The following is a 10029-nucleotide window of genomic DNA, read 5'->3' as shown; positions in this document are numbered from 1 at the left end:
GAGATCTCACAATTCAATCGATTGGGTATGGTTTTGTCCAATTCAATCGATTGGTTATACCACCCAATCGATTGAATTGTGTACTACGCTGTTTAGAATTTTGTTATCATTTTTATAAATTATTATCTTATTATTCATCTATCTTATCTTTAAAATTCTATCTTCAATTTTTAAGGTTTTATTTTGATTTAGATACTCTAATATTATCTTTTCTTTAATATTAACATTATAAATTGGTGAATAATCCATCACCAATTTTTCAATCCCACTATTGGAATCGTGTATCAATCTCTTTGATTATAACGGCGTAGTACACAATTCAATCGATTGGGTAGCACAACCAATCGATTGAATTCGGCAAATCCATATTGTTTTGATGACTTCAATCGATTGGGTAACACAACCAATCAATTGAATTGTGAGATCTCAGGTTGTTTTAAAGCATTCAATCGATTGGATAGTATAGGCAATCGATTGAATTCATAAAAACCCACATTTTAGTCATCGTTCAATCGATTGGGATAATATGACCAATGATTGATTTTTACAAAAACCATGTTGCCTTGCAATTCAATCGATTGTTTTGTGATAATTTGTAGTCTAATCGATTGAGTTACGAGAAACCTGAAATTCAATCGATTGATTTTTAAAGAAACACGATTTCACAGCCCTGGACGAACGTTACGGATCGAACATAAACTTTTAATCGATTGGAATTGTCAGAAAGTTTATTACGATCAATGGAAGATCTAATTCGTTATTGTTTTTGTTTTTGATTGTTAATAAACATAATAGATGAATGATAAAATAATAATTTATAAAATAAAAAATAATTTTTATAATTAAATAAAATATATGAAGTTAATTTATAATTAAAATTAGAAAAAGACTATTTAACAGTTGTTAAAAAAACTTAAAAAATATATTTTGGTCCAAACGTTTTGAAACCGTCAAATCCTTAGCCGAGTTAGTGAATACTGTGCTGAGCTTACTCGGACTTGTTCAGTCAAATACAAGGCTATAAGACTTTATTTCTTTTTGATACCTAAAAAAAAAAAAACTCATTCTCTAAAACAACCTCTTGACGTCACTGCTTTGGGAACGAAAGGATGTCTCCGTCTCCACGATTTCACTGTTCCATTTGAGGAGAATCTCGGTTATGGAACCTTCTATGGGGCTTCGGAGTTGGATTATGGGAAGATTGAAAGCGGGAAGGTGGTGCCCTAAGCCTAGTGAGCACATTGTGGAGATAGAGGTTTTGATGGTTAAAAAGTTTGCTAAGTTGGGTTATAAGGTTAAGTTTTGCGAAGAAAAACCTCAGAAAGAATAGAGTGTTGTGAGTAGGAAGACTCAAATTGTGTTGGATGCAGTGAAAGAATCTATTCACAGAAGTTATCAGCCGGTTGAAATTAAATAATTGTGAATTATTATTAGATTATATCTTGGAGTATATAATGTATTTAATTTGGTTAAGGACTTTGTTGCTGTGAAAGGCTTCTTCATTGTTAATTGTTAATTTGAGTTTATGTTTAATGGTTAATCAATATAGAAATTTGTTTGCAATCGGGTTTTACAAAATAAGTGAAATTATATACACTTTGAGGCCATGTTGGGATTTGAGGCCAGATTCTTATAGCTATAATACATTGTTAGACGGATACTACAGAAAAGGGAAAATAGTAAAGCATTAATTATGCTTTGTGAGGAGATGTTGTGTGCAGGTATTAGTGCATCGGTTGTGACCTATAATACTGTTCTGAAAGGATTGGTTCGTGTGGGATTATACGATGATGCTTTGTGCTTTTGGAATTCAATGATACAAAGAGGTGTGGCTCCCAATGAGTTCAGCTACTGTACACCTCGAGAGACTTGGAGGGGTCTATGAGGCTGTGGAAGGAAATTTTAGGCAGGGGATTCACTAAGAGCACAGTGACATTCAATACGATGATCAATGAGTGTTCTGATAAGTTTGTTGAAAATGACATCATAAGTCAAGAAGCTCAGAAAATTGTCGATTCCCTTGATAAAGGTGATATGTGTAATTCTGTTCCAAAATAACATTGTGTACAACATAGCTATTGCAGGGCTTTGTAAATCTAGGAAGGTTGACGAAGCAAGAAGTTTAATTTTTTACCAATATGGTCATCTAGAGGCTTTCTTCCTGATAATTTCACATACTGCACCTTAATTCATGCTTATTCCATGGCTGGCAATGTGGATGATGCTATCAACTTAAGGGATGAGATGCTGGGAAGAGGGATTGTTCCAAATATTACTACATACAATGCACTAATAAATGGTTCATGCAAATTAGGAAATATGGGTCGAGCACATAGACTTTTCACTAAACTTCGTGGTTACTGTAGAATTGGTGATCTTAATGAAGCCTGTAAATTGAGAGAGAAGATGGCAGAAGAAGGGATTTCTTAAATCCATACACTGCTGTGATCAGTAATCTTTTGTAGGACACTTAATTGCTTCTGGATCAAGCTCTTATGGTAGATCTTAAGCAATTTCTTCCCTGATGCTTACTCAAATTTTAATGAGTGATAAGCATCAGTCTTAATACTACACACCTACAACCATGTTCTGATGCATCAATTTCAAACCAAGTCAAAAGTCCTACTTGCAGATGATTTCGGGTTCATAACTGCTTTATGGAGTTGAATTGAATGTAAAGTTTCATCCTTTTTGTTAAGGAAAGCTAGATGTGTTATATAAATTTGGTTTTTATTACAATGATGAGGGAAACTGTATGATGCTTTTTCCGTATGCAATACTTGAATCCCACAGCTATCTGGAGGACATGGACAATGGACTATGAAGTGCTCACAGCACATGCTAATGACTCTGATATGGATTGATCTGCTACTATATTCAAGATGTCATCGGAACTCAATTCAAAAACCGATGATGAGATAATGCAGTTAACATGTGGGGAATGTATGTTGAAAGAATGCAGCTGCTGAGCTTAGCAATTTCTGCATAGGAGTTAATTGCTTGTCTCCTTACTTCGTTGCCAATCTCAAAGGGGTTCATTTGCAAGGAGCAGATATAATTAGTGGTCAGAATCTAACTATTGATGGTGGCTTTACTATTAATCCAATGTTGGCTTGATGTCATATTTCGTTGACTGATTTGTTATTCTTGTTTTGATTATGTATGGATATGGGAATGTGCAATTGTTTCCATCTAATAGTAGAATAAACAAATGTGTATGTTTGGTAAAGTCTTCAATAAGCTGCAATATAATTTCATAAATTAATATTCTGTCTAAATATATGTACCTGAAGTAAAACTATCCTTCAACATTATTCTTAATTGTTAACCTTACTTTTAAGCAAAAAGTATAGGTTTCAATCTATAATTTGCAGCTTGTTATGGATTGGGAATTATTGGATCTATCTGGAAGTTGCAGACGCTCCCATTCATCATGGTTGACACTTTTGAAGCACTGATCCACCATTTCTTCACTAACTAACTCAAGTTTTGAAGGCTCCCACTTAAAATAAGAGAAGAAAAAGGAAAATAAATCAACATTTAGTTGACAAATATGAAAATAAATTTAAAACAGAATTATTTCTCTCTATACAAAAAATGGCATATATATATATATATATATATCCTTAATTACCTTGGGCTTGTTGTCCTTGTCAAAGAGCTTTGCTCTTGAACCCTGTCCGTACGATTCAATTAATTTGAGTGAATTGTAAAATAAAAGGAAATTATTAGTTAAATAATTAAAAGTTAATTTCATGATCCTTTTTATTTGGACAAAAATTGTAGTGGTGTTAAAATATTTACCTCAAAGAGATCATAACTAACGGTTCCTCTAATGACATGGCTGGCAATATTATAATCCCGATAAAGACATTCTTCGATATTTTGTATTCGACTTTTTCTTATCTGAAAGACATCAAATGTAGTATTTTTCTCAATAATTAATAATTAAAAAATTACAACTAACTAATAATATATTTTTTAAGGACTAACATACTTACTAATTTAAGAGTTATTTTGAGACTTATGGGACTTGCTGAACGCATTGAGTTTAATGCATCTGTTATCCACTTTTCTGTTCCATTTTCTAATAATTCATTTTCCTATAAATATAATTAACCATTTAAAATTAAATAATACTTTATTTATTCCAAGATAAAATGTATAAACTTTGTACATCTAATTAACTTGATGCGTATACTTACCAAAGTATGGATTATATCTTCCACAGTTTCTTTGGAAAAACATTTGTTTATAATCTCCAATCTGTTTTGAGTTGTTGCTCTTCACACTATCAATTCTCAAAGTGCAGAAAATCTAATTTTTTTTTTTTCTTTTTATATCAATTATTGACTTACCTCATAAAAGAGCTGTTTTTTCTTGCATATGCTTTGTTAGCAAAAGTTTCTATTAACGTGGCAATAGTTGATACATTTGAAGAAGTAACAGCTTGCAGGGCATTTTCCAAAGATTGTAGCCTCTATTACCAAAAATAATTAAATAATTTATGCAAATATCTAATTATATATTATTATAATTATTTTCAAACTTACTAGTTAAAGATATTCATTCAAAAATATGATGAATTTAATTAGATGAAAATGTAAAGTAGTCTTCTCAGAACAATTTATTAAAATTAAACTCATAAATAAATCTAACAAAAGTGGATCCAAAAACATCATCAAAAATAAAAAATGGTAAAATGGTGAAAGTTTTACCATTGAAGGGATGAAATGAGTGGCTAAACCACATGCTAGCATTTCTGCTCCCTTCAAACGTGTGCCAGTTAACCCCAAGTATTCCCCTGCATAAATAAGGTATTAATTTTAAAATGATTTTGATCAAGTTAGATAATCCAACCCTACGTATATGTTTAATTTTTTGAAAGATATAGTTTCTTTTCTCCAACCGTTAGATAATATTTAATTATAATGGTTTTTTTAATAAATAAAAATTTTAATATTTACCGTTTTATACAAAAATACAACTATTTATTATTTTATATATTATTTTTCATTTTCGCAGTCAGTGTATTATTGACCAATTTCACAATCTCTAATATTTATATGAGTATATAATCAATAAAATTTATTATTTTGATTAATATTTAACTAATATAAATATTTTTGAAACTCTAACTCTTAAGTTTTAATAGTATAAAAATAAAATATTAGTTATTATTGATAAAAAATATTAGTCTTTTGACATTTTTCTTTGATTAAAAAATTTATTAAAAAATATTATTTATACATTAAAATCAGTTACTAATGTATTTGTATATAAATACATGTGTAGTTTAATTTATTTTCAATATATATTTATATTTTAATATGTATTTTATAGTGACTAATTTTAGTGACTAATTTTAATGTACACGTAACATTACTCAAAATTTATACAGATGTACCGAAATAACCAGGAAGCCTAGAAAGGAAGTAACTTGCACCGGCATCCGGAAAATGTCCTATATGTACCTCTGGCATAGCAAATATCTACAAATAATTCATTTACAATATAAATAATTATATATATATATACAGGGGCGGAGCTACATACTGAGAAAGGGGGGCAACGGCCCCCCCTAATTTTAATTTTTTACATGTAAATTATATGTAAGTTTCAGTTTAGCTCTTCCTAAAAAATTTATTTTAATATTATTTTATTGTGTAAATAATTTTAGCCCCCTCTAATATTTTTTCTAGCTCCGCCCCTGTATATATATATTGAATAATGAAAACTTTGATTTTGTAGAAGCGAAGAAAAGCATACAGCATTTTCAGTGATAATCCTAAAGGTTGCGTTCATGGACAGAGTTGCTCCTCCTCCCATGGCCACTCCATCAATCAGACACACCTTAATTGTTATTATCATTAAAAAAATAAGCAATTTTTATTATTATATTATAGTAAAATATCATATTTTTTTTGTTACACCTGTTAATCAATTATAGCCAATTTTAATTGTTTAATATACCTAATAAAACAAGAGTTTTGCTATATATGCTGTATTTTAATGGTATTGATTAATCCATATCATAAAAAAAATATTTGAATAATTTTAATATATTCAATGTATTAAAAACGTAAAAAAAAATATTTTTATAATAAATAATATTAAAACATTTTTTCAATAGTATACTTAACCAATTTTTTTACCGCACATGTATATGATAGCAAAACCCATAAAACAAAAATGATGAAATTTATTAAGGAACAAGTACGTAGTGTAGTATTAACTATTAACTATATGGAAAAAGTTTGGTAACCAAAAATTTTCAGCCATAATTAGCCAAAATTTTTCATAATTTACTTCATTTATATAACTTAATAATATTTTAATTTTCTATTTCACTCTCTTATCAATCTACTTATCATATTCTTATCAGCTCCACTTATTAATGATATTAATTATAATATCATATTCCTAACTATTAGACATTCTTGTAATTACTATTTAATATTTCCTTTTATAATTTGAATGTTATAATGTTATATGATTCTCTCTCTCATGCTTAATAAATAGATACCAACGGAATAGCATCTTTGGAGAGAGATTCAAATTTTAGACTTAAGAATACAATAATCATTAATAACAATTAAAAACGGTAATAATATTAATTAAATGATTTTAATTGTAATTGATTTTTATTTCTTTTAATTTATTTATTATTATTGCAAACGTTGACAAATGTGAAAGCTTAGTTTAATAGGTTTTTCATTGTTAATTTGGATCATGAAGGTTGTTATTCCCTTCAGCTAAAAATCACAACTCTATTTCAATTACAAGCACAATTGGAATAGGACAAAGAAATTTACAAGAAGGAGTTGAAGAATAATTTGAACAACAGAGAAACTCACCCGATGAAATTATTGTCCGTCAATCAATTTTCGAGAATATGAAAGACTACACTAACTTTGATGAGATATGGTAATAAACTGATTTAATTTTTTTTATGTGCATCTATAATTATACTATACTAACTAAGTTCATACACATAGCATTCATAAGTTCATATACATAACATTCATAATTACATACAACTAACATCTAAAAATTAAATTCATGTTTATTAGATATTACATCCATACACATATTATTTTTTAGTTATTGCATAAGTAACTATCAAATTAACATAGATGTTTTTAAATTTTTTCATAATTGAATTTGAAAAAATGTCAAATTCTTAAATTAATTTATTCAATTGATAAATTTACTTATAACATCCATAAATTCATACGCATAACATCGAAAATTTCATATTAATAACATTCATAATTTTGTACTCATAATATTCATAATTTCATACATATGATGTCTATAATTAATAAATTTTTCTAATTAATATTACCAAATTTTAAACTATGCGTCTTATTGTATTTTTCAAACTATCTCATATGTGCACTAATAGGTCATAATTTTAATTATTTTAATATTTTTTATTTAATATTCATATGCTTATTTATTGATTTTAATATGACGAGTTAATATTATTTTTAAAAATTTATTTTTTAATTTTTTTATATCTTATCTTTTATTTTTTATTTTCTAATAGTTTATATGTAAAATATGAGTTGTGCAGTAGAAGTTGTTAAAATTTTTAAATTTAACCTCCATAATTTCTGTAGAAAAATTGTATTTTAATGGGTAATAATGTGAGTGAGGAATTTTAGGGATTTACTTTGGAAGAAACTGAAATTGATTTTGGAAAGAACATTAATGATTCTAAGCATGCAAAAAAATAATAAATGATAAGGAGAGTAAGTGATAAGAATGTGTATATCACTTGCTTATCAAGAGAATAAAAATTTTTATATAATATTTTTATATTGTAATTAATTTTTGGCTACCTAACACTGCCCTAACTATATATATAACTCACCATGAGCTTTTTGTAGGTCGCTACCAAGTGATTTAGAGTGAGTGCTTTCCTGTAGAATATTAGAGGATAGGTCCAATGTCCTGGTTTCATATATAGATCATGAGATTAAATTAATGTCATGGTTTCATAAAGCATTGTATATTGGCTTAACACTCATTCAATATAAGATAATTAATTTCTTCCACCATAACCAATTTTGTGTTTATATGAACAACTTAGTCCAATAATAACTAGTAATCTAGTATAAACATTTAATTTATACGATTTACCTGTTAATGAACATGTAACTGTTGCTAATACATCACCGCCGGAACAAAAAGCTTTCGCATTACCCTATTTAACACAAAGATATAAGATTTTGTAGTTTCATTTTTATATCAGAGTACAAATTTGAATTAGGTCCATCATAATATTTTTTTTAAAGAATAAAATTATTAAACTATTTCTTTTTATTCAAAATATAAACTTGCATTTAATCCCCCTAAATTAATCAGAAGACTATAAAATCTTCCTGCTTCCTACCTTCAATATAACAAGCTTGACCGAAGAGTCGTTCTCATATAATCTCAAACTCCTTAAAAGTTGAGAAACCTGCAAAACACAGCAAAAGAAGCAAATAATATCACACTCTTACAATAATACAACAACATTATTTGTATTCATTTTATCAATATATCATGACAATAATGCATTAATTGTATATTAAACCACTTGTCGCAAAATTCTAAACTAATAGGCATATAAATGATTATATATTTCCTTTCACAAAACCAATTGATCCTTTAATATACTGGAAGCTCCAATTGAAGTAGACTTAATTGTATAATATTAAAAAGAATAGAATTAATTTTAATATGAACTACTCTTATTCTTATACCATTTCATGGTTAAGACTATTTAGTTTTCTAGGCCTGTTTAGCATCACCACCTTCACACAAGAGTTTCCTGTGATTATAAGCACCTGCAAAGAGGCATAAAATAATATAATTAATTTGAAAAATATAAAAGCCACGGTTGAGTTTGGAAAACTTGAAACATGATGATGATCAAACATTATTAATTAAAAAAATTGTTAATTTGATTGTTGCTTCCAATTGTTTGTTTAATGATTTTTGTTTTTTTTTGTCAGGTTTAATGATTTTTGTTTAATGTGCAGATTTTTGTCCAAAAGTCACATAAGCTTAATGTGATGAGAAAGTATTTAGTCCTTATGCAAAAATAATTTCAAACTATATGACTAAATCATTTAAATGGACATCAAAATTATTTGGGTCAAATATCATATGAATAGTCCAAATTAATTTTTGTTGAGAGACTAACAAGTCTTGGTCCAAAATTGAAAAGAAAGCAAAGGACTTGATAAAAAAAAAAAAAAAAGCAAAAGAGCATGCTCTATTCAGTTACTTACTTACATGGGTTGTGAAATTCAAATTTTAATTAAATCAAATTCATGCATTGGTAACTGAAAGAAAAAATTAAATTGAGTTAATTGCATTAATGGCTCCATACGTTACTCCAATCCTTGGGGAATATTAGTAACATTTCAATTTCATTTAATTTCATATTCAATGCTTTGTTTCTTCTCTCTCTTCTCTCTCTTTAATGTTTCGATTGTCACTTCCATTAGAGAAAGAAGATTGAAGAAGTTATCAGAGAAAAATAGTGAAGCTATGAAGAAGTAAAATGCTAGGATGATGGCCTTTGTAAAAGGAAGATCCGAAGCATGGTATGGCTAAGATTTTTACCATTAAAGGCAAGATGTGAAGAAGAAGCTTCAAGATCTTCATGCCAAGAATAGAAACAATCGGATTCGGTCAGGGAAGAAGATCTCTGTGGTAAAGTTCATTTCTGTTTTTGTTCATCCAAGACAGAAGGTAGCTACTGGAACTACGTGGAGGAAGAAGAAAATATGGAAAGGAAGAAGTTGTCAAGGATCAAGGATTCACCAAGGGTCAAAATTTATTCTTGGGGACAAAGTCAAGATGAAAGACTCGGATTGATGAAGCTTGATGAGAAAGGATGAGAGAGAGGTACATGCATGTTGATTTGCTTTTGATTTTTTCTCTCTCTTCTCTCTGTCCGAACTGGCCTTTTGTTGGAGAAGATGTTGGTGGCTTGGTTGAACCGGTTTCAACCTTGGAAGCTTCCCC

The 10029-nt window shown here is 28.6% G+C and overlaps 1 protein-coding gene across 2 annotated transcripts; it reads right to left on the bottom strand.

Moving 5' to 3' along the window:
• Positions 1–3232: 3232 nt before the first annotated feature.
• On the bottom strand, positions 3233–8546 carry LOC112799736 (probable 3-hydroxyisobutyryl-CoA hydrolase 2). Of its 2 annotated transcripts, XM_025841769.3 has the most exons (12): positions 8402–8546; positions 8149–8212; positions 7880–7959; positions 5770–5853; positions 5408–5492; positions 4719–4804; positions 4359–4480; positions 4206–4266; positions 4002–4103; positions 3805–3906; positions 3635–3676; positions 3233–3502 (listed from the first exon to the last, which is right to left on the bottom strand). In XM_025841769.3, the coding sequence occupies exons 3-12, from the start codon at positions 7880–7882 to the stop codon at positions 3362–3364; spliced, it is 828 nt and encodes a 275-aa protein (XP_025697554.1). In that variant the 5' UTR covers positions 7883–7959; positions 8149–8212; positions 8402–8546; the 3' UTR covers positions 3233–3361. The 2 variants fall into 2 exon arrangements, with proteins under 2 accessions (XP_025697554.1, XP_072092635.1); XM_072236534.1 differs by lacking the exons at positions 5408–5492; positions 5770–5853.
• Positions 8547–10029: the final 1483 nt, after the last annotated feature.

This window comes from Arachis hypogaea, chromosome 5 (assembly GCF_003086295.3).
Source record: "Arachis hypogaea cultivar Tifrunner chromosome 5, arahy.Tifrunner.gnm2.J5K5, whole genome shotgun sequence".
In the NCBI taxonomy this organism is placed as follows: domain Eukaryota; kingdom Viridiplantae; phylum Streptophyta; class Magnoliopsida; order Fabales; family Fabaceae; genus Arachis; species Arachis hypogaea.
This window is presented reverse-complemented; position numbering and strand designations above follow the sequence as displayed.

Bases quoted from the DNA above. Each gene is read 5' to 3' on its own strand.
- LOC112799736 (XM_025841769.3), bottom strand. The intron at 4,267-4,358 runs GTAAGTCAATAA...AACTCAAAACAG, and splicing joins AAAAACAGCTCTTTTATGAG to ATTGGAGATTATAAACAAAT. The intron at 3,907-4,001 runs GTAAGTATGTTA...GATGTCTTTCAG, and splicing joins TCAAAATAACTCTTAAATTA to ATAAGAAAAAGTCGAATACA.